This window comes from Anser anser (assembly GCF_964211835.1).
Source record: "Anser anser genome assembly, chromosome: 19".
In the NCBI taxonomy this organism is placed as follows: Eukaryota; Metazoa; Chordata; class Aves; order Anseriformes; family Anatidae; genus Anser; species Anser anser.
In genome coordinates, this window is record NC_139740.1 from 6,134,529 (window position 1) to 6,161,663 (window position 27,135).

Here is a 27,135-nt window from a genome sequence, read left to right on the forward strand (position 1 = left end):
GCATTGGGATTCCATAGCGCTGTCTAAATCAAGAGGGAAGCCTGCACTCCTAATTATCGCTACTTTCCCTGCTGTAATTAACAATATCTTAAGCTGTGTACAAATAACAGTATTAGAGAGTACAAGAAATTCCATCAACGCTCAAAAGCAGAAGTAGAATTTAACTACAATTCATTACCCTGTCAAATTGTTATCCCAGATCAGAGTCTGGTAATCTAAAATAAACCACCAGATCAAAACAGTGAAAAGGATGAACCACAAAAAAGTGATTCTAGTATTATTATTTCAAGGAAAGATCTTCCTACGTTTTCCTGCAAAACTTGTTGCAAATTAAACCACCTAATCCAGACTTCTGCTCTTAACAGTTCATAAAAAAGCATCACATGCTCTTGTGAGTGTTTCGGAGACCTGCATTAAAATGCTCATTAACTGATTATTATTGCATTATCTGCACATAGATTAAGATGTTTCCTCACCTTCAAATTTCTAACCCACTCATTTAGTCTGTTACCGTATTTGGGACATTTTTTGCCTATTAAAGGTCAAACAATTCCCTATGACATGAAATGTTAGAACTAAGTTTTGAGCAACGTGTACGATGTGTATCAGTACAGTTAAAGTACACGTTAATGCTGTATTTAGTGAACAATGATACTTCTGATACTGATACCTGTAATACAGCTACATCCCCCTACCTTCAAATGACATGTTCCCAAGAAGTGCAAATGTCAATATTTCAGTGGGTAGCAATACAATTTTTCTGCTAAAATATTATGTGATAGAGTGGAGATGCGTGCAGGAAGACCATAAATACAGTCTAAATAAACCGAGGCAGCACACATGATGTGAAAGAGGCACAGCAGGATGATCAGCTGGAGGAGAGATGGCTTTTCAGCGGCTAAGGCTTTTCAGTACATGTTTTCTTATGCCATCACATTCTGCCATCTCACCTGTGACACTGAACAATCAACACAAATATGTTCTTGCTACTTCTCTCTGATCAGTTACCTGTTCACTGTTAGCCTCCTTGGACAGATCACTGTCAGCTCATTCAATAGGATAATTTCTGCAGGATCAGATTTCCAAATTTATGGTTTTCAGGTTTATTGTGTGCCTACCTAGTTTTATTTTGTCAAAAACAGATGATGAAACAGTATTTTGACCATTAAGTTTGGCTAATTTTTTGACCATTAACTTTTGCTAAATTATTTTCTGCATTTGGACAGGAGGCTACACAGGGCTCCTAAGATCTCTTAAATACAAGGCTGAGATCTCTTAAATACAAGGCCCAGCTTTTAAGTGGTGTGTGCGAGCAGGACATGTGTGCATCTGGAAAACCGTGAGGAAAAAATGAACCCAAGGTACCTGTTGAAAGGAGTTTCGGTATTATAATTAAACCAAAATCAATGTTTTAGTCCTTTTTTTAGTAAGACCCCTCCTTTAAAGGCCACGATAACGCGCAGCCCCCGGTCGCCGTGCTCACCTATGAACTTCTCCACGGCCGTTTCCCGAGCCGTCCGGTCCCCGCACACGGCCGCCAGGCCCCCGACGAGCCCCCGCACCTCCTGGCTCTCCGTGAAGCTCTCCAGGGCGTTCCCGCGGGCGATCACGTCCAGCTCCTGGGCCCTGCTCTCCTCCGCCTCGGGGCCCAACGCGTCCGCCTCGCCCAGAGCCATGGCGGCGGCACCTGGGGGCAGCGGCCGCGTTACGCCTGCCCCGGCCTGAAGCCGCCCCGACCGCTCCGCTCCGCTCCCCGCCCGGCCCTCAGGCGCCACCGGCCTCAGAGCCGAGGCCCGGCCCGGCCCGGCCGCCCCTCACAAGCCGCGGGCGGCCCCGGGACCCCCCCTCCCCGCCCCGTTACCCTGGCAACCGCCGCGCTCCCCGCTCCGTTCCCCGCGCGCTGCCGGCCGCAGGCTGCCTGCTACGGGGCGCCGCGCGGGCCGAAAGGCGCAGGGACGGCTCCGCGGCCCCACCCCTGGCGAAGGGCGGGCTGCTGAGGGAAGGCCCGGCCCCGAAGGGGGGCTGTGGGGGATGGCGCCGACAGGCAATGCAGGGTGTTTGGACGTGGTGCTTGGACAGCTGGGAGACATTTCGTCTCAGAAAGAGCGGGCAGGCGTGGGAAGGGAGGGCCCGGGGAGGTGCTGGAGTCACCGTCCCTGGGGGTGTTTAAGGAAAGGTTGGGTGTGGTGCTTGGGGACATGGTTTAGTGGGTGACAGTGGGGGTAGTGGGGTGGTTGGACCAGATGATCTTGGAGGGCTTTTACAACCTTTATGATTCTAGGATTCTATGATTCAACAGGCTCAGCACCACACTGCCTCCACCAAAGCTTTCTTGGGGCCCTAAAAATTGAGGGGGATTTGCCTCAAGGCATTTTTCACAGGTTGCAAAATAGCATGTGAAAGGCACCCAGTTCAGTGTTATCCCTCATCACCTCTGTTTCTTAACAGTTGTACAATTTTTTGGGGGAGGCAGGGTATTTGTCAAGTCAAATCTAAATCACAGAAAATTCTGGAAACAAAGGTGGAATGGTGAAAGCTACAGAACGGGGAAGGAAAATAAATGGCTGCCCCTCACAGCACTTACTAGGTCTTGTGTCAGATTCTTTCCTGCAAGGTCACTGAGGAAGATGCTTGGCCATACTTCACCCCTAGACGTACCACGTTTCCATCCCCTCATCTTTTACCACACATCTTCCTCTGCCACTGAATATTTTACCGGATAGCAGCACTACGTTTCCACTTCTCTCTTGGCATGTTGCCAGCTCTAGAAAACTAAAGTCAGAGTCTAAAGTAAGACATTGAGTAAATCACCTCAGATTATCTTTTCACGTGGTAGAAAATGCACTCCCAAGGATCAGACCTTGGTGTTTGGGGGGAGATGAGTCACCCTCAGAGGTGGTCCCTCCTCTCCCTTGATCACAAAAGGAAAATCAGAGAAACATTTAAATCTGGTCTGGATATAAGGCCAAGTAGCTTCTTGTCCAGTATCTGGCACCTCCATTCATACTCAAATATCCATCTTCAGGCTCAAATTCATCATCACAACCACAAAAGGCAGAGAGACGAAATAGCTAGTTTCTGCAGCGCAATTATTTTATTGGACAATTAAAATTCTTAAGTTCATATGTACTTTGCAACGCAATACCTGCATTTTTGCAAAAATTAATACTAGTATTCATGCACTTTGCTGTTTAGTCAGACCTGAATCTTCTAGCTGTCAGCTACAATTTCAACTGTATTCTCACTCTATTATTCCACTTCTCCACTGCTATAATTGTATCAAGTGTTACAACCCCATTCATTGTAGCCCAAATTCAAAGGAAGTCAAAAAATTAAACTATTTGTATTATATTACAAAGAACTAAAATATTTTTAAATAGTGTAAATTACAAAATATAATTTTAAGAACTCTTTATAGAACAGCCATTTAAAGCTGATAGAAAGTCTAAACATTTGAGCATTTCTGAATATAACATTTTAGGTATTAGTAATTACAGCCCTCTGAATCCTAAAGACATAGGTTCCTTTGATTCTCATTCACATATCCTGATTCACATATGTTGGACTGTACTTACATTTACTTTCTTTACCACCTTCTTCCATTAAAAACACATGAATTTGTTAATGTACTCTAGTTCAAATTGTATGCCAGTGTTCTTGTTGCACAGTTTTCTCCCCACATCCTCATTGCCTATGTTTTCTAAAAAAATAAAACAGGAATACTATAAAACAGTATAAAGCCATCCAATTTGACACTGTTCAATAAAACTGCAGTGGCAGAACAGACTAGCTTTGCCTACTGTACATTACTTTCTAAAATTGAAATCCAGCAAACACCAACCAACACAGCAGCAAAATAGATACTTTCTTGTCATGAAAACAACTAAGCCTCCCTCCTACTGTTTGCTGTTTTTACAGTTATTTAGGTGTTATTATCATAGTACAACACATTGACATATCATATTAAAACGATATGATATTGTCAAACTTGTTGGTGACAATCCACTTTCTGACTGTACAGTTAATTACCAAGGAATTCCAGAGACATCCCTTTTAAGAAATACCACTGTGACTGAACTTCTCATATGGCGAGAAAAACAAAAGCATGCAAGTAAATTACATTAAATTAAAATAAATATTAGAAATGCTATTATATGTGCTTGCAAAAAGCAGTCGAAAGGGCCCTGTTTACCTCTAAATCAAAAAGAGAATGTTTTCATTTTAAGATTCACAGAATCTGATTTAAATTTTGGATCATAGCTCTTACATGGGAAAGGAACAAAAACAAACATAAATGGGAAAAGGGGTGGAAACAGATGGAAGGAAAAACTAAAACAGATTAAAAAAGGGGAGAGGTAGGAAACCAGTGATTACTTCCAGTACCACATTCCTACCTCAGTAACTGTCAATAATGAACTTCTGCAAGAGTGGCAAGATGCAAACAACTGTGGATATGCAGCAGCTAAGATGTGAGACTCTGTATGGAGAGTAAGGTTGGGCTGACTGTCATGCTACTTTTCCAACCTAGGGGAGACTTCGTAAACAATGCAGTCTTTTCCTTCAGCAGGATATGAATCAGTGCTAGTAAGCCAGTGTATGTGTTAAAAATTACACAATCACTCTCAACATTTAGTGAGGCTCAAAATTATTCCGAGCCTTTTATATGTCAGGTGTTTTAGCATCAACATTGATTTCTACCTTGTATTACTCCTGATAAGCATGGGTTGCTAATTACTTAAGGGACTGGGTCAGCATTTCTCATACGAATCTGATTATTTTAAAAGTTTTCTCATTAGATTTAGGGTAGACCCTCTGTATCCTGTCCCAAAATGGTTCCAGTGGTTTATGTAATTAAAGAGCTGATACAATTTATTTCGTTTCTCAAATCCTGGAGCTTTGGGTATTTCACTGTGATAGGCAGAGAAAAATGAGCTGCTAAAGCCACCAAACATTCCAGCAATGGCCAGGTCAAACTCTGAATGGCCATAGAAGGAAGCAGGGTCAAAGATAATTGGCCCAGAGTCATCCTCAGCCACATTTCCTGCCCACATGTCCCCATGCAGGAGGGCAGGAACAATTTCTACATCACGGAACATTTCAGGAATCTTTATCTGAAAGAGCAAGAACAAATATGCAACAATTAAAGAACTTTAAACAAAATATTAAATAAACAAAGTAGCATAGTGTATATGAGACTAAGCTGCTCAAATGCTACCTGTTTTCGGTCTTCATGGAGCAATTTTGAAGTTGATGGCTACATGCATAAACCTAAACTGCAAGCCAGTAATAAGTGTTCTTCAGCTTAGCAACTCATTTAATTCACGCTCTATCAACATCTGGAATTAATGTATTGTTTCTAGAGATGAACAGTATGGGAGATCATAAGACATAAAATAAATGGAGTCAGTGACAAAAGGGGCAGCAGGAAACATCTGGGAACACGTTTGTGCTGTGCAACTTGCAGAGGAATACCTTCCTGGTTGTTTCTTAATCACTGCATAGAGTATGACCAGGACCAGAGTCTCAGCTGTGAGCCTGGACCAATTAAAAAAATCTGCCTGGGCAGCAGAATCTTACCCAGTTTGCAACACCAAGTTCTTAGACAGGATTTAACATATTCTTATTTGAGGTATTCAAAGAAATTAATGTCAGTGTTGACTTGCAGGTTTATTTTCACTGTCTATTAAAAAATGGAAGAGCAACATGAATTCTTTTCAGCTATCTAAATGCCATGAAACTAATTTAGTTACAGCTGTTTAATAAAAGCTATGTAAATCTGTTATAAAACATATTCAAAATACCACTTGTACATAATTTCTAACTTTCTAAAAAAGTATTTAAGACATGGTTCCTACTTTTAGCTGTGACCAAAGTTCTCTTGCTTCTCTGTCTCCATAATCTTTTTCAATCAAATCCAATTGCGCCTGGAGTCTGTGACGAATAAAGAAAGAAGGCCAATCACTCTGCCATTCATTCACCTAGAAAATATGATGCAGAGGTTTATAATAAACAATGTTAACATATGCACAGTCAATATTAATAATCCATATCAAGTTAAGATGTTTGATGCTGACACATCAAATGGCCTAGACAATGTTACTATTAGACATGCTAATTAGAATGCTGTTAAACGTTTAGTTAATTGCTGAGTATGAAGTCACGCTCTATTCCATGCCTAGTGGGGCTGTCTTTAACATGAGATATAAGTTGAGGTTCTGTCTATTTTCATTCACTGAAATTTTTGTAATGTGTTTTAGAGGTACAGTTTCTGATGGGTCCATTTCAGTTGTTCCATATTATATTCCAAATTCTTTCTGGAAAATGCAAACGGATGGTTTAATTTTTATTAGGTAATGTGTTTCCAATTTGGGAAAAAGCTGTACTTCACAAAGTGTATGAAATATAGAACACTCATTCAGTTAAGCAGCAGAATGAAACTCAATCATGTGCAGAGCCAGCACATAACTGATTTATCTCAGAGACAGTTCCGATGTCTTATGTGATGAGGCCCTCTAAGAACAGTGGATGTAATTATTTGAAATCCATATAGCAGGGGGTTAGAAAACCCGAAACAAAGACATGGTTTGTAAGGGGATACTTATTATGTTAAGTATCACCAAGTTAAAGAACCACCAAATAATTTCAAATTCTTATTCAATCCGTCCTACTTGCTACATGCATGGTAGCAAGCTACACACATTGAAGAGCCATCATATTTGCTTCACCATCAGATCAAAATGAAACTGTGAAAGAACTGTTATCATAAAGCTGACGGCCAACAAACCAAGCCTTTGTATAAGGAGTTAACAGAACTCTAAGAATACATTAGCTTTCAGAAATGTGCAACATACCTGTGGTATGTAACCACAGCAAGTGGCTACATGGAATCCAAACTTATCCACATACTGAAACTCAGAGCGACTGGCTCCTTTACCTAAGAAACACAATAAACACAAGGAATCTTGAGATTCTTACATAGTCATGCTTGCAAACACAGAACTGAATTGCAGATAATAGTCATAAGAAGTAATTTTAAGTATGGAAACTTATAAGTTACACTTATTTCACTGTCATAACATTCTCTAAAAATGAAAGGAACTATCTTAAGCTTGAAGGTTCTAAATGCAAATGTCACAATTAGGGACTTTTGGGGGGATAAAATGAGCTGCACATTCAAGAACAGTCCAGATCAGATTTTCAATCCACCTTTCCAATTCTTGGACGTCATTCAACATGTCTTATTTTTGATCCACACATTTGTGACCTGCCAGTAATCTAGCCCAAACAAACAAAAAGTCAACCACACAACAAAATATAATATGTACACCACTAAGAGTCAAACTCTGTATATCCCTGAAATTGTGGGAAACATGCAGCTACGTACTGGTGGTTCATATTTTAATACTAGCAACTGTAAAATAAGAATTCTTTGTATGGTTTCCTATTTTTTTCATTTGTATCCTAATCCAATTTTCAACGAATGATGGAAATCATTTCATGGAAGTCAATAGAAACCAGATCATGACCTTACACTTCTGAATTATAGTTGTCTTCAAGGAGCAGCAATTGTCCGTTTTGCCACATATTTGAGTTCAAAAATATAATCTCCTTTAAACTTCTTTAAATGGAAATTAATAACTAGGACCATATTTTGTAAAAGTTAATTGTCTGAACCAACAGTAAAAAAAAAGTCTAAGGTCAAGAACATTTTAACACAGTGATTGTACATGAGGCTGAAAGGTTTAACTAATGCTGAGAAAGACATTTCTCTAAATCTTCAGTTTGACTTAAGAAATGCTGAAAGCTATCAAATATTATTTCATACTAAATTTCAGTATCAGCATAATTTTATACACAAAACATATGCAAGATAAAGAATTAAAGATATGTTAATTTAGTTTTGTGAAGGATAAAGACTTTATATTTAAAATTTACAATAGTAATTATGGCTCCTGTATATGATCTCCACATTTGAGAAGTATGGCATAGGGACAGGAAGTATATCTCATGAAACAGTGCCCCAGTATTGACTGTAACCATTAAAATTATAATAAAGCAGTATTATACCACAGACAAATTAATGGTTTCATTTTTTGTTTTAGTACATTATATTTATACTCTACCAACTGTGTTTCCCTCCTTTCTCAACTTGTCTCTGAGTGACTGGTTATAAAGATGAAGCTCTGCTATCTGCTTTCCAAGCTTTGAAGAGTATCTATAGAAACAAAGAACAAAACAAAACTGGAAGGAGTTCAATTCAATATGACCAATACTAGCATAGTGTGGTTGAAAGTTCTAAATTTGCCAGAAATAATCAACTTCACAAGTACGTAACAGGGAGCAAATGGCTAAACAGTGACTCTGATTATATGGGTTATAACATAATAAAAATGAATATAAATCAATGTTCTTGCAATAAAAAGTAAACAAAACACAAGGCTGCATAAACAAGAGCATAGAGTGCAAGCCATCAAGTAATCCCCCTTGTCAATTCCACATAAAAAAGCATAGAGTAGTACATGGTATCTACTCTGGGGTCTCACACAGACCAGTTGGACAGCAATAAGCATGGCAAAATTAAAAAAAAAAAAAGCCACAAGCAGGATTGAATTGAGGTTACTTACCGTAGAAGAAAAAAATGAACAAAAACTAGTTAAAATGCTGCACAGGTATCTAAACAGGAGCTGCATGAAAGGAAACAAATTGCTTCTCCATGCCCAGAATGTGTAGAAAAGAAATAACAGGTTTAAAATTTCAGCAAGGACAACTTAGGTTAGACATCAGAAAACCTCTCCTAGGAACAGGTGGGATGGATTGGAATGGACTGCGGAGGCTGTGGATATACTGTTGCCCTTCCAGTAAAAATAGATTGGTTTGACAAACAACTGCCAGAGGAGACATAGGTATTATTAAGTTCCCTTAGAGCAGCGGAACAAGGGGATGACTCTTGAAAGCCTAATTCCATGTTCAGGTTGGGTGACTGATAAAGTGGAATTAATACATTATCTACTTCACCAGGGAAAGAAGGACTATACTTGGCCATTCTCACATTCACTTTAGTAGCACTGCAGCACGTGCAGATAGACTGGCCAACCAGGCAGCATACCTGGTGCTAGAGTGGCGAAGTGTGTCATTTTTGTTCCAGGCAGAGGGCCAGGAAAGAGCAAAGCATGGGGTGGGAGTGCACACACACACAAATATACATATATTTATATATATATATATATATATATATATGTATACAAAAATATATATAAATATTTATATATACATATATAAAATATGTATACATGCACAGAAATGTGGATCTTGACAGATAACATGCTGTATCTCTGAGAACAGTGAGGTTCTTCTCGGGAAGATTTCTGATCAAGCATAAGAAAAATATCGCAAAGACACAGTAAAGAGAACAAGATGAACAAACGTACTTGTTGAGGTGCTTCATCTTTAGGTACTCCATGACAAACATTGCTCCTCCTCCAGGAAGGTCAATTACTTTAATAGGCTGAGGCACTCTCACAATATTGGTTTTCTGAATTGATTCCAAACTTGCCATCTCCCCTTCAAACATTTTTCTAGCCTGTTAAGGAATAAGAATATCCTGAGGCTAAACTACAGACATCTGGAACAAGTACTTTGGAAAAAAACAGCGCTGTTTACAAAGACTTAATTAGTCTTGATAAAAGAATGTAGCTTTCAATCCACACAGGGAGACTCAAGTACCTTAATTCAAATATTATTTTTATATTTCCCAAATTTGTTCCAGGGTAGTAGGATATGTAATATTTCACCTGGAACTCCTAGTTGCTTATGGAGATCAATCACTCAGGTGTTAAAGGATCTTTACAGATAAAACCCAAGACCTCCTCTTTCAAAATTACAGGTGGCCGCTACTAAATGAAGTAAAAGTCTGAATCCTTAAACTGGTTCTCCTCTCCATGCAGGTCAATGTCCACCAGACAGAAATAAAAGCACAGAAATTAGGCCTGTACTCAGCATTTCTGAAGTGAAGGTGCTGTTCCTCACAGCAGTTTTAGGATGCTTTTTTTTTGTTGTTAATAAGGCAAAATTCTGATGTCCTGTGTGCAAGAGACAGTTGAGTACTGTATTAATTTAGTAATAGAAAAGCCAAGAGCTTGGCGTGAAATATTGCAAGAATCCTACTGCTAGAAACCCAAAGGACAAAGAGGAAGTTTGAAACCTCTACCTTAAAACAAACAAACAGAGTTTTAGCACTGGCACCCTTTGTTTCCTCCCTCACTACCACTATTCTATTCTCACAAATAGAAGATGAAAAGGAAAGCAGTGAATGCAAATTCAGCTTTAGGCTTTTCTAGACTAAGCAGTACAATTACAGCTCTGTATTCAGCCCCTTGTTTACATATAGCAAGACTGAGTCCTGTTGTTGAGGGTTATCATATAGCATTACACCTCATTTTGCATTAACCAAAGCCACTACATTAATATTTGATGTAAAATAGACTACAGCTTTTAAAAGAAAACTGAAAGGAAAGCTGGAATAATTACAAGTAAGCCAGAAAAAAACAGAACTCAAAATCATCAACAATCATCCACATTGAAAAGAAAAAGCTCTCAACATGCAATAATATTAACAGTTAAATATCTACTAGCATTAACCTGTGGCTTATGGTTGATTTTAACAAATACTCTTCCACTGTCTGTTTCATAACCTTGGCCTTGGCTAATGTATCCTCCTCCCGAGCTTCCAAAGGCTTTCAGAACCGAAGTTTTCAATTCTCTTTTCAGGATCTCTTCCATGGTAATTTCCAGGCTGCTGCAGCTGCCTTCTGCTAACTGCACTGCAAAACAAGATTAAAGGTCTGGGTCCTTCTTTCTCTGTCACTCTGCTATGAGGTAGAAAGGGCCACCCACCAAATAAATAATAATAACAAAATAGCACCTCCCAAGTAAATCCAGAGATAATGTTTCAAAATGCTTAGTTTCACATTGGCTTTTATAGCTAGACAAGAAATAAATATTTGTGAGAATAAGACTGAGAGGTGTGTCCTGGGTCCTTTCTCAACTGTGCTGAGAGCTGCTGGTATTTGTAGTTTGAAGCCGTTTTTCTTTTTTAAGCTCTGTGTTTGCTTTGGTAAAGAGGTAATTTTGCAAGCAATCCACTAGAGGGAGACTAAATGCAACAATACAATCCGTGCACATTTGTTGCGCTATTGCGGTTCTTTAAGGTATGAAAAACAAAGTTGTAGTCCATCAGGACGCAATTAAATCATGCTGATGACTGTAAGGCAGCCAACACAAATACAGGGAGGATATTTTATTTTTTCTCTGCTTGTAGTTACGTTGCATAGACAGAAGTTCTGTTGTCATCACTAAGATGTTTAGAACGCTTTCTGTCTCAGGACACAATGCACTCTCTGGCAAGAAACAAGAGCTTTTTACTGTCTGAAAGTTCCCTCAAATCAGTGAGACACTAAGGTGATCATTTCTGGACACTATCAAGTGAAAATTCATAGTAAAATTCAAACTGGTAAATTAATTTGGGACAGTTACTTTTCCTACATGCTTCTTCTGATTTAATGTCATTTTTAAGAAGTAATTTCACATTTTAATCTCATTTCATATTCTGTAACACCCAGGAAGATGCTTTGGTTGTACTTGAGTTAATCACTTAATATTGACAAAAGGCACAGAAACCCTCAGTACAACATCTTGTAACCCAGACCCTACAGTATTTGTTCAAATAATGCATGGATAAGATAATGCCCACGGTTACACAGCTATGATCAAATCTTCACATGTCACTTTCTGGCAGTTCTTGTTCCTACTTGGAGCATGTATGCCTACCATCCCTGCAGGGACTTTCTGGATCGTTACCACTGATACACCGCATTTCTCTTTCCGCTACTACTTGTTTGAATTTGTTTGTACAAGCTACTTGGGTCAGACGAAAGGAATGATTACTGGACAAATACTCATTTCATTTAGGTAGACTTCTCACTACACTCACAACTGGTTATAACCCTACGTGGGGCAGAAGATGGGTATAGTAAGTTATTTCTCAAGCAAAACCAGAGCATAGCTCATTGTGGTACACAGAGCAGCGCTCTGGGGGGCCCTGGGAGGTCCCTAGTAAACCCTAGAGTGAGCTGGACAGCCCTGAAAGCTCTCCAGTTGGCATCAGAGCACAACAGGGGGAACTGGGAGGCTTTCAGGGTGTGCCAGACCACAGAGGGAGGCCCTGGAAGATTCTAGGGTGCACTGTGAGGCCATAGGATGCCTGCAGGGGATACTAAAGGGCACTGGGGACCCTTGGAGGTCTCTAGAGTACTCTAGGGAGTTTCTAGGGAGTGCTAGAGCTCACTGGAGAGCCCTGTGAGTTCTCCTAGGGGTACTAGCTTACACTGGAAGGTCCTCAAAGCCTCTAGGGCACACTGGGAGCTAAAGCACAGAGGGAGGCCCTGGTAGATACGCAGATACTCTAGAGCAGACTGGAGATTCATGGGAGGCGTGTACTTAGCATTGAAAGGCGTTTAGGTTCTCAAAGTTACAGACTGGCTACGAAGAAACTTTTCTAACATCCAGATTTATGTGAGCAGAAGGCTGCTTATAAATTAACAGCACAAGCTGGAAAAATGCAGCTCATGACTGGAGTCAGAAACACTGATTTAAATACAGAGAAGTACTCTGAAGTGGTGAAAAGCCACGTTCCAGGTTACCTTAGCTGGACCTTTCCATTATACGTTTAAAATAAGTATTGACTCTTCTAGCAATCCTTCTACGAAGTCCATATATATATACATTTTATACCGTTCACATCTCTCACATACTAGCTGTCAAATAGATTACCGACAAAAGACCTACAGAAAGTGGTGTTGGGGTGAGGTAGAGACAAAGTTAAATCACAGTAAACACGTGCACTTGCACTCAAAGCAACTTGATTACGGTTGTGATCTTGAGCAGTTTGAGGCAGTTAGATCATATGACTAGACAGTGAAAATGCAAAGCAATTTGGATTTCAAGATATACAATGCCCTAAAGAGTGCCCTACCTTTAGGCCAATGGTCTCCAACTGCTGAAAAGGAATCATGCCATAGGTTGCAACTGAGCACCTGGGGAAAGGAGTGAAGTATTTTGGCAACAAAATAGACAAGAAGCAAAGAACTTATTTTTTCTTCACATTCTTCAATTTACTTGTTAAGAACGGGGGGGGGGGGGGAGAAGGGGAGGGGGGAACAAGGACAATGAGTGTTCATCCACAACGTTACTACTGAAGCCCAAATTTTTGCAGTCCAGTCCACTACAGATCTCTTCTACAATTTCCAGTGAAGATGTCAATAGGTGTCTATAACACCCCTCCGAACACTCTGATATTTCACTTTTGTTTAAACCAGGAAAAGGACTGGTTTAATCCAAATATATTGCATCACATATAGAGAGTAGCCAAGAGATAGGCCAGATTTCTGTTTGCTTCCATTCTGGATCAATATTTAACAAGGTGAATTGCCTAGTTTCCTAACGTTTCTGTTCACGCTGTTTCATAGAATCCAGTTCCAACCCCCTGCCATGGTCAGGACACCTCCCACCAGCCCAGGTTGCTCAAAGCCCCATCCACCCTGGCCTTGGGCACTGCCAGGGATGGGACATCCACAGCCTCTCTGGGAAGCCTGTTCCAGTGCCTCACCACCCTCACGGCAAAAAATTCATCAGGAGTTCCCAGCTAAGCAGCTTCAAACATCATTTCAAACAGGAAGTGAAACGGTTCATAAGCATCGCATACGGGCTTGAAGGACCAGTCTGAAAACACCCAGCGGACCTCCACGAATCCTGGCCGCACAGCCCATTCAGCACCACGGCCAGGGCCCGCAGGAAGACACCGACTGCATCAAATGCATCGCAAGGGAGCGGGGAACTGGTGAGGGGCTGCAGAGGACTCAACGCCTGAGTGCTGCTGGGCTCCGAGCTTGAGAGCCCTCCTCAGGATCATGCTGTAGTGGGGTTTGTAATTGTTTACTTGCCCTACTCTTCTTGTTTTGTTCTGCTTCTAACATCTGTTTTCCAATAGACCTCAGGTTATACATAAGACAGATATTCCCATGCATACCAAGGAAAAGATTGTTTACTTCTCCACTGGGAGAAGGGCATCAAAAGAATCACAGGAAAACAAAGCAGCTATATAAAACTGTGTAAGCCAAGAACTAGAAAAGACTTCCCATCATAAAAACCTCCCTTCTTTTGATAAAAGTTACAGTTGCTCAGTGAAGAACTATGAAAGGACAAATTATTCAGAGCTCCTTTAATCCTGTAGATCTGATTTTCAATACAATTGCACAGGCAATTGTAGTTCAGTAGTTGTAGTAGTTCAGTATACAATATCAGCCATCCCTTGGGAAACTCCAGTGAATTCTTTGAGATTTCATTGAAGAGCGCGTTGAAAATAATTATTTTAAAAAACAACAATAATAATTCATTGATTCTGGTGTTCCTTACCAGATGTGATCCATCCTGAGAAGGGACTTAAGTTATAAAACACTCTCAAGATGTTCCTACAATACAGAAGTATATGTACACTGCATGCTAAAAAAATAAATAAAAATAAGTGGTTCTTTTATCCCTTTTTCCTTGTCCAAATAAGTATGGAAAGCGAGCAAAATTATGACACAGAACTAGAAAACATGAAATGAGAATATGGGTAAAAGGAAACATGGCTTGCCACATTCAGAATGTGTGGAGGGAGCCAAGAGGAACGAATACATCAGAAGAAAAAGCAGGACACATCAACTTTAAACTAGAGAGAGTAAGATAATTAACAAAGACATGCCTGGAACGCAAAGCACAACAAAATGATCAAAGAGAATTGTAAGAGTGGAAAAGAGCTATATAATACATAATTTTAAAAAGTTACCTTACAGAACTGCAGCGGTTTCTTCTTTAGGGTTCACTAGCAGCCTGCTTTCAGAAGATCTCATCCTCTTCTTTATCTTCTAAATAAACTTCTTCTTTATCTTCTAAACTGCTGTGTATTAGAACTCAAAACTAAGGCATCCATGGTATAACTTGCTATTACATCCCATTCGCATTCCTCCTTACACATCTATCATTTTTAGATGTTGCACGAAACAATTTAAAAAAAATTAGCCTACTATCCCTAGAACTCTAAACACAACTGTTTCTATGTACATAACTTGCATACAACTCAATTTTCCTTCAATCACAAAAATATTTTGTACCTCTTCTACTGGGAAAAGGCGATCTTTGAAGACTTAGTATTTATCACTTTAGCCCACGACTGACAGAAAATCCACATTCATTATTACTTTTCATCTTCCAGTGATAACAAGTATTTAAGCAAAATAAACGTGATTTGTTGAAGATTTGTAAACAGAGTAACTTTGTTAAATAACTTCTAACTTTATTATCCTAGAATCATTAAGGTTGGAAAAGACCTCCAAGATCATCTAGTCCTATCGTCCACCTACTGCCAATATTGCCCACTAAACCATGTCCTTAAGTACCACATCTACCCTTTCCTTAAACACCCCCAGGGACAGTGACTCCACGGCTTCCCTGGGCAACCTGTTCCAATGCCTGACCACTATTTCTGGTAAGATTTTTTTTTTCTTAATACCCAACCTATGAAGACATATAGAAATGATCTGTTAAGGGATCTAATCAGACTGACTGCTAACTACATTTTCTCAACTAGTTGCACTAAGTTGTGTTAAATTTGTGTGAAAGGTGTACGGATATGGACACAAAACATTTCATCAACAGTACCCAAAGAGCTGGCAAAACACACAAAGTTTGAAGGCATAGTATCATTAGATCCTATCTGCATGTTGTATGTTCTCTCCAATGACACACTGCTCCTGATTAAAATCTATGACTGTGCTCCCATCAGCCACTTCGACCATAACTCTCTAACAAGCTAGGGACTTTCAAAAGGCTAGAGCAAGTACCTCCCCGAGAATGAAAGCAAACCATGAAGTTTTAATTCAGAAAACAGAGACAACAATGATCAATGGAGAAACTTTTTATTTAAGCCACAAGATAAAAGTGATTCTACTGAGCAGAGCTTCAAAACTTTTCATAGCAAAAGTTAAACAGCCAGTGAGAAGAGGGATAGAACTAAGGAAAAGTTGTATTAAGTGATTGTCTTCTCTAAAATTGCTTCATATTCTTATAAACAATAGCAACTAGAAAACCCTCAGTAATCTGCCAGTATATCCTGTAAAAATCATTTTTAATTAAGTCATTCCCAAACACTCAAAATTCACATTAGGCATCATGCATTTCTCTCACTTAGCTGGCACGCTTGCACTGCAATATCATTACCAGCCTATATCAAAAACAGCAGTTATAATTTTAGTATTATCTTGCAAGTACAACAAATAGCTATTGTCTGCAAAGCTATTGTTACAGAATTTCTGATAGTGGTGGACAGCTGCTGTTCTGTGAGTTACATTTTAACCCCTTTTGGTTTCATGTCTCTTATCCTAAGAGCTAGAAAGTGCACTTAGTGGGGAATGAAATAAAGTAAGTTAGCTTATGGCATCTGTAGTCTAAATTACAGAAAATTTATATGAAGACCATACCATGATCAGATGGTATTGTCCTGTCGGCAACAAGAGCAATCAAAAAGTGCATCTTTTTATTAGTGAGAGAGGACATCTTCACATGGTGTATAAAAGAAGAGTGTCTTACCTGAAAAGATCTGCTTTAAGAATGCATGCTATGGGACAAAAGCATAATCCAGAAAAGAAAACAGAGGTAGTTCAGGTAAAAACAAACTTGTTCTAGAGTGGGAACTAGCTGAGCAGAAAGCACAGAAGAGCCTGAAAGAATGCCATGAGACACCAAAATGCATATGCCAGAAAAATTTCTAAGCAATTTCACACTGCTTTGCAACAGAATAGGAAGCAGTCTCCATCCAACAGAATCACATTTACAAAATGATTAGCAAGTCCAAATCACTTTTTACAGTTCCAATTATACAGTTGTCTTGTTGACTTTCAAAATACTTCATTGTTCCCATGCACATAACTGGAAATGAAGAGCTTATTGAATCTGAGCAATCAATCATGGAAGAGATGAGGAACAGCAAAAAGCAATGAACAACTCTTTTAGCCATCTGCTCAGTAACTGAGAAGAGCAATCTTCCATTTCACAACAGCTTCTCTAACATTTTCCACTAGGGTGCAAATGCAAACTCTAGAATTTCTCTGCTCTGAAGAACAACTGGTCCCTAAGAGAACCTATTCCAAATCATTTATGCTTTGGTGCTTGATTCTATTAACTTGTCTAGTCTCAAGCATACAATGCCTTCTTGACACTGATGGATCTTTTATGCAACAGAGTAAGCTCCTTCCTTAGATAGTTCCCTCTCCAACTATGCTAAGAAGGAATGAATATGCTATACCTGGTATTCAGCAGGACTCACTGATTCTGGGTCTTTAGTTGTGCAAACAAGGTCAAGGGTCTAGCAGCTATTTTAACATCACCATTCCTGTAGCTGCAACACCAAGTATGTGGTTTGCCAAGCAACTCAGGAAGTATCCCGCTTGAGCAGAAAGTCACTTGACCAGATTTCTCATGATGTTTAGAGAAGACCCTCTGTACCCTGTACCAAAGTGGTTCCAATGGTTCATGTAGTGAAAAAGCTGATAAAGCTTTAGGCGCTTCTCAAACCCTGGAGCTTTGGGAATTTTACTGTGATAAGCAGAGTAAAAAGAGCTAGTGAAGCCACCAAACATCCCTGCTATTGCAAGCTCATACTCTGAATGGCCATAGAAAGAAGCTGGATCGAAGATAATTGGACCAGAATCATCCTCTGCTACATTTCCTCCCCAGAGATCTCCATGCAGGAGAGCAGGAACGATTTCTACATCACAGAACAAACTGGGTATCTTCAACTGCAGGGGAAAAAAAGCAAGACATATCAATGATAAATTTAAAGTGAAGGATCATAGGGTTTTATTCACATGCATGCAAAGGTTGCAGAGCATGAATTCAAAGTTCTACTAAGTCAGTTAACAAAAAACTTCAATTCAAACAGCACAGGGCCTGGTCAAAAGAGATGCTGATAAAATCAAGAGGATTTCTATTTTTACATAAAAGCCAGCAACTGAAGACATTTCATCCAAATGTTTTTCTAGCATTAAAAAAATTCAAAATGTAAAACTCCATTTAGTGCTGTAACATTGATCAGCTTTAGAAATAATTAAAAATAAAACCCACTTCATCATTAGAAGGCTCAGAAATTTCTTATCAACCTTGAAGAAATTTCTACAAACTAGCACACACATACACAATACTGCTGTCACCTCAGCAGATGCAAACATTAAACAAAGAGAGGATGTGCAGAACAGCATTCTCTACATACATTTCTCACATTGAACATGTTCCAGGGAATGAGAATGCGAACTTGATCTAGTATTTCCCAAACAGTAAGGCAAAGCGCTGTCTGGCACACATTCACTTTGGAATTTAGGGTGACTTGACAAAGACAGTATAACTTAGAATAATTTTATAACCCCTAAAAGTTGGAATCTCTTGCCAACAAAACCTGAGGCGTAACAACAAACAGGAGCTTTGTTTTATGAAAAGAAAATCTAAAGGACTGATACTTAGCTATCGCTATTTTGAGAACAGAGAGATCTTCTACCTGAAGTTGTGCCCAAAGTTCTCTTGCTTCCCTGTCTCCTGAATTCTTTTCAATCATGTCCATCTGGGGCTGGATTCTTTGCTTGGCAAAGAAAGTCACCCAGTCAGTCTGCCAGTCATTCACCTGAAGGGACAGGATTGCAGATGTTGGTTCCATACCACAGAAAAGACGGATTTTCTTTTATCAAATAAAACTTTGGAGGATTATACAGTTTTTATGCTGGTAGCATCCAGAACACTAAATGCTACTATTTTAATAGAAGAGTACCTTAGAACATTAAGTTATGGGAAAAATAGTTTTCACTGAGCAATAAAAGACAAAAAATTCAAAAGGTAAGCATATCTGATGCACCTCTATGTGCCATCCAAGGCACAACTTTCCTTTGTGGGCTGAAAAATGTTTCTTCTTTTTATGTTGCCATAGATATAAATGCATTTCCATTATAGCATTTTTGGCCCTTTGTGTGTGAGTCAAGGCAAAATAAGATAAGCTTAAAGTTCTGTCAGTCTCATGAAGTACAACCTACCTGTGGAAGATAGCCACAGCAGGTAACTGTATGAAAGCCAAATTGATCCACAAACTGGACTTCCATTTGCCCTTGACCTTTACCTTTCAAACCAAAGACAAAAATCCAATACCAATGACAAGATTCTAAGTATCTAAAATACAAATGGACCTTAAAAACTATGCAAGGGTACCATATTTTTTCTACTGAGAATAAAAAAAAATCATGCCTTAATATACTTTGTCACAATGCCTTTTGCTATTGTTTTTTTAACGTTAAAGCTTAAATATAAAGTAACTACATTATAATCTTTGAAATTATATTTTGAGGTAGCATTATCTCCTCTGATACCATGTACTTGCAGAAACTGTGGTTTAGGACCCTAAACTGAATAAACGTTTTGCTTACATAGGTCCAAAAGAGAACAAAAGCAAAAAAGATGACCCCACTCCCCACCCAGCCTGAGAGTTTCTTCCAAATCTATTTTCATGACATCATTAGTGGAAGAAGAAAAACTTATCCTGAAGTAACAGGAGCTAATTTAACTGTTTTGTACATTATTATTAACTAGGTTAAATTCGCAAAGAGCTGTGTACCATACCAACTGTGCTCTCTTCTTTCTTCAGTTTCTCTCCAAGTTGCTGGTTATGAAGGTGGAGATCAGCCAGCTGTGTTCCAAGCTTTGATGAATGTCTAAGAAACAAAAGCATTTTCAGGAACAGAGACACGTGAATGAATCCTGTTCTTAACATTCAAGGAATGACTTAGGAAGTTTTATCAAGCAACTGAAAGTTTTGCATCTCTACCAAAGTATGTTTTCAAAATATTCTGGCCGTACACACCTCTTCTTCCAAAAAAGATTACGTATTAACATGGAACAAAATATACTTCTATGGTTGTTTCTGATAACACCATTAAAATGGAAGTGAGAGAAATCCTAAGTTTAATAACAACAAGAATTCATCAATTCTAATTTCTGTGTGGTATCACTTCTGTATTAATTTAAGTAAGATACCTGTAAAGAAAAGCATGCACATTATGCATTTTTCTTGTTAAACCTTCTTTGGGAGACGGAGCAAAAGAATCATCATCCTCTTCTTTACACCTCAGTCAGTCATTCTGTCTTCTCTAACAGGCGTAGAAGGCAGAAGAGTAAGATGGCCCTCATTTATCTATTTTTAAATAAAAGCTTATCCTCTACACAGTTCAGAAAAGTCTTACAGTAACCACAAGCAACTTGTAGAGCCAGCTGCCTCCCACGTTAATGAACTTATGGTATTTCTCCTGTCTCAAACAAAAAATTCCCCTCTGAAAACAAATGATTTAATTGGCATAACAGTAAAAATTTCTGAAAGGGAGCAATGAAAATACTGTGTTTTACCTGTTTAAGCCTCTCATTTCCAAATGTTCCATCACAAACAGAGTACTGACCCCAGGCAGTTCTATAACTTTGATGGGTTTAGGCACTTTTATTGTCTGCGTTTTCAAGATGGCTTCTAAACTTGCCATTTCTCCCTCAAACATTCTTCTAGCCTGCCAAATATCAAAGGAAAGTATTGATCTCTATTAATACCAGTCACTGATAAACAAGACTTTCATAAAACCAAACGAGGCTATAAACATTAAATAAAAAACTAGGGGCAAATGGATTACCGCATGTATAAGATAGAGACAAATCCATACCACCAGACCTGACACCCATTTTAGAATTACAGAAGTTTCACTTCATAAACTGATTCCATGAAAGCGATTTAGTTTATTGCATTCTCTATGAACACCAAACCAACTTCATCTGCTGGAGTGTAATTTGTATATACAAAATGTAAGCAATATATCATTAACTGATTATGAAGCAAGTAACTAGAAACACATGTGCCACAGATATATCATTGAGAGTCTAGAAGGGTAGTGCTGGTGTTTTTATTTTTCATGGCTTTCCTGGCACAAACTGCTTAGTAAGATGGATGATCTTCAAAACAATTTACAGTTTTCCCTGAACTATTTATTTTGCCTCATTGGAAAAAAAATAAAATAAAAATCAATGATAGCAGCTAAACACCCCATAACACACTAGCACACAGAAGCTCTTAGAAACCAAGTCACTACCAATAGCATCTGCTTTGGACACATTCTTAACTCAGGACCCTTTTCTGAAACTGTTATTCACACTAAGTAAAATCTATTCTCTTGAGTTGCTCCACTGACATCAGTGGTGTTTGTCACATGAATGCTTCTTTAGAACAGTTACAGAGGTCACAGAAGAGGGCATACAGAAAATCTACAGTATTTGCTTGAAAGAAAAAACAGTGAAATATAGTGAATAAAATAGTCTATTACCCTCTAGTACTAATACACAAGATACAGTCAGAGGACTGTTTACAATAGGTTTGGATAAAAATTCTGAAGCCTACGGGAAAAATTGCTGAATTACTGAGACTGGCAATACCTTTGAAAATTAGTAAATACTGTATCTCTATATAAAGCACTATAATTAGTTCAAGTCAGCTGGCAACTTTAATAGAATTTTAAAGAATAGCATTTTCCAAAGAACTTCATTTTTTCTAAAGAAATTGCTGATATACATCCATTGCTGCATACACTGCACAGCACTGAAATAGTTTGGCAAAGTTTGCTTGAATCAGCACTCAGAATCCACTGACTAAGACAAAATAATAGAAAATGATTACTAAGTAGAAAATCTTTCCAGATTTTTTTCACCAGCCCTATCTTGTAAATAGCTGGATTAAATATCTAAACACACATTAATCAAAAGCCTAAGTGGAATGGCTACATTGCTACCAATTCAAACTATTTTCAGTCTCATGTAGAGAATAACCTTTCAGTATTTCCTTGTGTTATCACCTCAGTGCCTTTGATCTTCCATCCAGCTCCCTGATATGACCGGGCAGTGTAAACAAATTTGAAGTACATATAGTTGCATACATCCTTTCAAAAACACTTATTTGCTATTAAAGGTAAATACAAGTTTTGACTTCAATTATTCCAGAGAAACTGTTCACTTGACAGCTACAAGTGCAGAGTACCTTTACAGTAAATTCCACCCCATCTTTGCTTTTCCAATAAGCATGTCATACGAGTATGTTGTACTATACTTATCACTATCAAACACAGGTTGCTACCTTCTACATTAACTGGTACCAAATACTGAAAGGACAAAGCAGAAACTCTTGAACAGTCATGGAAGATATCATTTATTGAGAAAAGCTTTTTCATATTGCAAGAAAATATTGGTTTTGTTACAGTAAAAAAGATGCATACCCTCAGGCACTAACTTTACTCCTCCTATAGGTTGCTCTTGACACTTCCAGTGTACACAGGAGCAATGGCACCATCACCTGCACCGTGGCAGGGGAGCTAGAACCAGATGATCTCTGAGATCCCTTCCAACCCAGGCCATTTTATGATTAGCAATACCCCCAATTAACGCCAACCTGCCCGTGTCCTACGCGCTACAGGCACCCAGCGCTGACCAGCCACAGGCTCACAGGGCAGAAGCCAGCAAACGAAGCAGACCTCTCACCCCTGCAGCAGGCCACCTGCCTGCCTACATTTTATTACCTGAGGCCAGCCGGCCAACCTCCCTCCCTCCCTCAAGAAGGCGCGGAGCCCAGCCCGCCGCCCGCCTCCTCAGAGCAGCCGCCCTCACAGAACCCGCTGCCCCTACCCGGGTGCCCGCCGCACGCGTTCCCCCCTCACGCCCCCACCTCCGGCTTGGCGTTGCTCTTCACGTACACCCGCCCGCTGTCCGTCTCGTAGCTCTGGCCCTGGCTGATGCAGCCGCCGCCCGAGTGCCCGGTTGCCCGCAGCACGGTAGTGCCCAGCTCCCGCTTCAGCGCGGCCTCCATGCTGCCGGCCGGGCCCCGCGCAGAGCCGAGCCTGCGCCGAGCAGCTGAGGCGGGGCTCACAAAATGGCGGCGGTGCCTGAGGCGGCGGGGAAATGGGGTGGTTGGTTAGCGTTCTGGAATGCTCGTTGCCGATCAAGGCGACTGGCTAAAGGCGAGGGTTCGGGTGGAAATGTTGGGAGGAGTACAGAAGGAGTTGCTTCTTCCCTGGTGTGGGAGGGAGAAGTGCGGAATTCCTCCTCAGAGAATTCTGAAAATTCCCTCGCCTGAGGGAGTGATGTGGCTGTGGCCTCAGAGGAGGAGGAGAAGGTGCCTCGCCATCCTTGCTGCCTGCTCTGCCCGAAGCGGACAGTCCCGGAGGGCTTGGGCAGGGTGCAAGATACTGGCAGCAGAAATCCTTTTTCTGGAAAGTGTTTTGTGCTGTAGGGAGCCTGTAAGCCTGCTTCTGTTTGAACGCGTCTGCCCTGAGTGGGGTGGATTCCTTCCTGCTACACATACAGAAGATGCAGTTGTCATGGAAAAACACATTGTGGTAGGGCAACATACATAATAAAGGTAATAATTTTAAATATTTAGGTTCAGTGCAGCGGGCTTTCTGGCCATTATAAAGGTGCACACTCAAATTCATTCTGTTACTCAACAATAATAAGAAAAGTGACTGACAGTGGATGCTGGCCAGCGTAAGTCTGAAGTTAGTCAGTCTTCTCCCGGTTGGAACTAGTTGTCTACTTAGCAAGTAATTTTGTATCTAAAATACAAATTTCCTAGTGTAGAAGTTGGAAGAGTTCCTACTGATCATTTATTCATGTCCTTGTTAGGGCACGACTGTATATTTTGATTTTCTAGTATTTTCTTAAATGTTTGTGCTCTTGTTTATTGCAATCACCAAGGTCAATTTTTGTTATTCCTGACAGCATCCCCATTCATCTCCTACGCTGATTTGTCTTGTTTGGGGTTTGTAAGTGTTTTTCTGTGCTGAGCAATTTAGATAACCTGTGGATATGCATCTGTTGCTATGTTGTAGCTGAGACAAATAGCAGTTCAGAATAATTTAGAGGAATTGATGTGCACTTTCAAATTTTAATTTAGGTTCTGTTTTGGACAGTTTCTTTTTGTTTGTTTTAATGCAGGACTGTTACAACTTAGAGCCCTCTAATAGTTCCTTTGCAGCAGCAAAATGACAAGTGTTGAAAGGGCTGATGTTCTTTATTTTCAGAAGTTTTTCTACCTTACATTTTCAAGAGTTCTTATATGTCTTTATTTATTTATTTATTAAATCTGGATTTTGTGCAGAAACTGATATTTTGAATTTGGTGTGATGTCTGGATCTACTTTTTTTTTTTTTTTGCTATTGCTTATATGTTTCTACAGAGCCTGCACACGTCATTCGTGTGTTGTGTTTGTACCAAATCCAAAACTTATGAGGTATCTTAGACTTATGAGATCAGCTGTACCATAATTGTTTGTGTGCAAGATGTATTTACTTTCTTGGAAAGCACTTGGTGTGTGAAGACGCTTTTAAGAACAAATGAGCTACACATTTTGTGCACAAGAAATTTGGCATCTCAGTTTTGTCAGACTTATTGCATATACCAAGACTACTCACATGGCAAGTTTGTAATGTGATTGGTGCTTTTTAGAAGTGCATGTTCATTGTCAGTCTAAAAAAATCTGCACTGACACGTGATGGCCACAGCTTGGGCTTTTAGCCACTCCAGGTATGTCAAGAGCTTGCCAAGTTTTGCTGGCAGAAGGTTGGTTGAATAGTATACATTACCTTGCCTTTTTGTGCAGTGGAGCTGTACTTCATTAAACAGTGTTGGCTGTAGAGGGCGTTGTAATTTCTGGTTGTGATAGTGATAGTTTAAAGCCCAAGTGGCTTACTCAGAACGAGGGATAAATTAGTACCACAAGAGTATGGGAACACAAACAGAATGTGTTTTTGTGTGCTGGAATCTGTTTATCTCCTGACTTTTTGTAAAACTATCCTTAAGCCTGCATTGCAAAGGTGATATTCAGATGACTGTAGCGGTTGATGAAGAATGATTGAGGTCATGCTGAGGGAGACTTAATTCTCCATTTGGAGTCTAGGTGGATACTATGGAAAATGATGCTGTGAGTTTTCTTATTATTCTGTCTAATTGAGAGAATAAAGGAGTAATGTTCATCAAGAAGACTTGCTTTTCCTTCTGTAGTTTTTAAAGAAGTATGAGATTTGGAAGGATTCAAACCCTTTTTTACTAAATAACACTTGTGCAATTTTTGGAAAATTCCTGTTGTCACATTTATTTATTTATTTATTTGACAAAGCATTTATAAATCAATTAGAATTTATTTTGAGTAGACTTAATGGAGTTCAAATCGAATGAAAATGTGTGGTTCAGTCTTCAAATACTAAGTTGTAGTAGATTTTCTACACTGTCAGTAAAGAATTTTCTTCATGCCATGCTAAAGAACAACATAAAGAATGTTGTAGGAGTAGAGAGCAATTGCCCTTAATTCCATAGAATTTAATTGGGTTATACTTGTTTCTGATTGCATCTGATCAGATAGGATGTAACAAAAGTTTGGCTAAAATAATAATGCCACACTCGTTAATTACTTGGTGGACATAATCGGAAGAAGCAACTGTCAGCTTGCTTTACAAATTAGAGGTTAACTGTTCTGGAGGAAAGCAAGACCCACAAGACATTGTATTCCTGAATGCACTACAGGGCATCTGTTTGCAGGAGGCACTGGCTCTCAACTGCTGCAGGTGTTGGAGAACCAGGATTTGTAAGCTGTTCTTTCATAGACATCCTTTTCAGTGGGAGTTCCATCTTCAGCATCTTCGTAAGACAGCTGTGTGCCATCTTTGGTCTCTGTGCCATAGATTACTTATGACTAAGCCATAGATTATAAAGGCTGCAAATGTACTCACAGAGGATTAAAAAAAAAAGCCACAACACATTAGCCATACACTGTAGGTATTCATGCAGTGCAGGTCTTGCCTGCTGAGCGAAGACAGCGTATACCACAAAAGGCCACGTGGCACTGTGGGTTGACTTTGCAATAATCCTTTCTTCCCTGCCTCCACTCTTTCTCCCCTGTATCATTCATTACTATTTGCGTATTTTGAAAAACTTGCCATATGCTGTTGGAACCACCCCCTTTCCTCTGCCCTCTTGGGGTTCACCAACAATATTTATCACGTTCTGGTACATGTTGGCTTGCCTGCAAGATCCACAGCGGTTAACTTTCTGTTTAAAATAGTTTTTCTTTCTGTGGAGGAGAAGACAACTGGCATGCTGGGCTGCAAATTATTTGGTGAGTCATCAGTTAATATACACATCCTGAATAGAAAAGCACTGCAGCTGCTAATTTCTGTTTACTGCTTGACAGTATGTACAAGAAAAGAAAAGGTAATTGGTATGTGCAGCCTTTTATTGGTTGGTTTATATATATAAGTGGAAAATATGCATTAGAGTTTTTCAGGCTCCAAGCCTCTATTTCTGTGAACATTAGAGAAATGTGCTGTTGACTCTGTCTTTTTTCCTCTCCCACATCCATGGATAAGCTGAGAGGGTGGATCAGGAAGGATGTAGGAATTTCCATTACAGAAAGAGATGATTTATAAGACAGTCATTGACATTTGCTGTTATTGCTTGGCTTTCTTTCTCTCTAAAGGTAATTTGCCCTGAGAGAGAAATATATTTTTTAAAAATATCTCAGGTCAGCTGTATGAGCAGATAAACGGAAATGAACGGAGAAGTTCTGTTACCAGAATAACAGACTGGAATAGACCTTAAGAGCAGAATTTGGCCATTGTTCTGATTATGCAGAGACATTGGAGTAAGTGTCTCTGTGTCTGTTTCTTTGTGGAATTAATGCCTTCATGGATTAGTTTTTAGCAGTTTCTGTATCTATTTCATGGATCTGATTTGGGGTGGAATCTAAATGAAAGTGAGACCAAAGCCAGAAGAATTGTTACTTGCTGCAGAAAGAGAAAATAGATTTTTTTTTCCAGGGTTTAGTTTTTGGGTTTTGTCTTCTTCAGTTTTTGGTACAGACTCTGCCATACTGCCAACGTGTTTAGTTGTTCAGAAATTTCTGCTCGTCAACAAAAAGTTGAGAATGTTCTTTTT

The 27,135-nt window shown here is 39.5% G+C and overlaps 3 protein-coding genes across 6 annotated transcripts in view; all 3 read right to left on the bottom strand.

Moving 5' to 3' along the window:
* The window catches only part of TBCD (tubulin folding cofactor D), a 126,963-nt gene extending 124,858 nt beyond the window's left edge, over positions 1-2,105 (bottom strand). The window contains exons 1-2 of the mRNA XM_083805757.1: positions 1,862-2,105; positions 1,484-1,687 (exon numbers count right to left, since the gene is read on the bottom strand). Of these exons, the coding sequence (XP_083661883.1) occupies positions 1,484-1,687; positions 1,862-2,090 (433 nt within the window). The 5' untranslated portion in view covers positions 2,091-2,105. The remainder of the gene's footprint in view (positions 1-1,483; positions 1,688-1,861) is intronic.
* A 967-nt stretch (positions 2,106-3,072) lies between these two features.
* On the bottom strand, positions 3,073-14,938 carry FN3K (fructosamine 3 kinase). 3 transcript variants are annotated; one of them, XM_083805771.1, is made up of 8 exons: positions 14,885-14,938; positions 13,031-13,091; positions 10,639-10,820; positions 9,429-9,580; positions 8,124-8,215; positions 6,852-6,934; positions 5,856-5,978; positions 3,073-5,111 (listed from the first exon to the last, which is right to left on the bottom strand). In XM_083805771.1, the coding sequence occupies exons 3-8, from the start codon at positions 10,777-10,779 to the stop codon at positions 4,773-4,775; spliced, it is 930 nt and encodes a 309-aa protein (XP_083661897.1). In that variant the 5' UTR covers positions 10,780-10,820; positions 13,031-13,091; positions 14,885-14,938; the 3' UTR covers positions 3,073-4,772. The 3 variants fall into 3 exon arrangements, with proteins under 3 accessions (XP_083661897.1, XP_083661896.1, XP_083661898.1); XM_083805770.1 differs by lacking the exons at positions 13,031-13,091; positions 14,885-14,938 and adding an exon at positions 10,922-12,995; XM_083805772.1 differs by lacking the exons at positions 13,031-13,091; positions 14,885-14,938 and having other exon boundaries at positions 10,692-10,836.
* A 1,059-nt stretch (positions 14,939-15,997) lies between these two features.
* Positions 15,998-23,508, bottom strand: FN3KRP (fructosamine 3 kinase related protein). 2 transcript variants are annotated; one of them, XM_083805768.1, is made up of 6 exons: positions 22,874-23,500; positions 20,530-20,681; positions 19,750-19,841; positions 19,170-19,252; positions 18,644-18,766; positions 15,998-17,891 (listed from the first exon to the last, which is right to left on the bottom strand). In XM_083805768.1, exons 1-6 carry the CDS (start codon positions 23,012-23,014, stop codon positions 17,553-17,555), a joined length of 930 nt encoding a protein of 309 aa, XP_083661894.1. In that variant the 5' UTR covers positions 23,015-23,500; the 3' UTR covers positions 15,998-17,552. The 2 variants fall into 2 exon arrangements, with proteins under 2 accessions (XP_083661894.1, XP_083661895.1); XM_083805769.1 differs by lacking the exon at positions 19,170-19,252 and having other exon boundaries at positions 19,745-19,841; positions 22,874-23,508.
* Between the last annotated feature and the right edge of the window lie 3,627 nt (positions 23,509-27,135).

Excerpts from the sequence above, each read along its gene's own strand:
- FN3K (XM_083805771.1), bottom strand. The coding sequence starts at position 10,779 with ATGGAAGAGATCCTGAAAAGAGAATTGAAAACTTCGGTTCTGAAAGCC. Across the intron at positions 8,216-9,428 it reads AAGATGAAGCACCTCAACAA|ATACTCTTCAAAGCTTGGAA; the intron begins GTACGTTTGTTC and ends TTGTTTCTATAG. Across the intron at positions 6,935-8,123 it reads AAAGGAGGGAAACACAGTTG|GTAAAGGAGCCAGTCGCTCT; the intron begins GTAGAGTATAAA and ends TGTGTTTCTTAG.
- FN3KRP (XM_083805768.1), bottom strand. The coding sequence starts at position 23,014 with ATGGAGGCCGCGCTGAAGCGGGAGCTGGGCACTACCGTGCTGCGGGCA. Across the intron at positions 20,682-22,873 it reads AGAGCAACGCCAAGCCGGAG|GCTAGAAGAATGTTTGAGGG; the intron begins GTGGGGGCGTGA and ends GATATTTGGCAG. Across the intron at positions 18,767-19,169 it reads GCTGTGGCTATCTTCCACAG|GTGAATGACTGGCAGACTGA; the intron begins GTAGGTTGTACT and ends CTGTCCCTTCAG.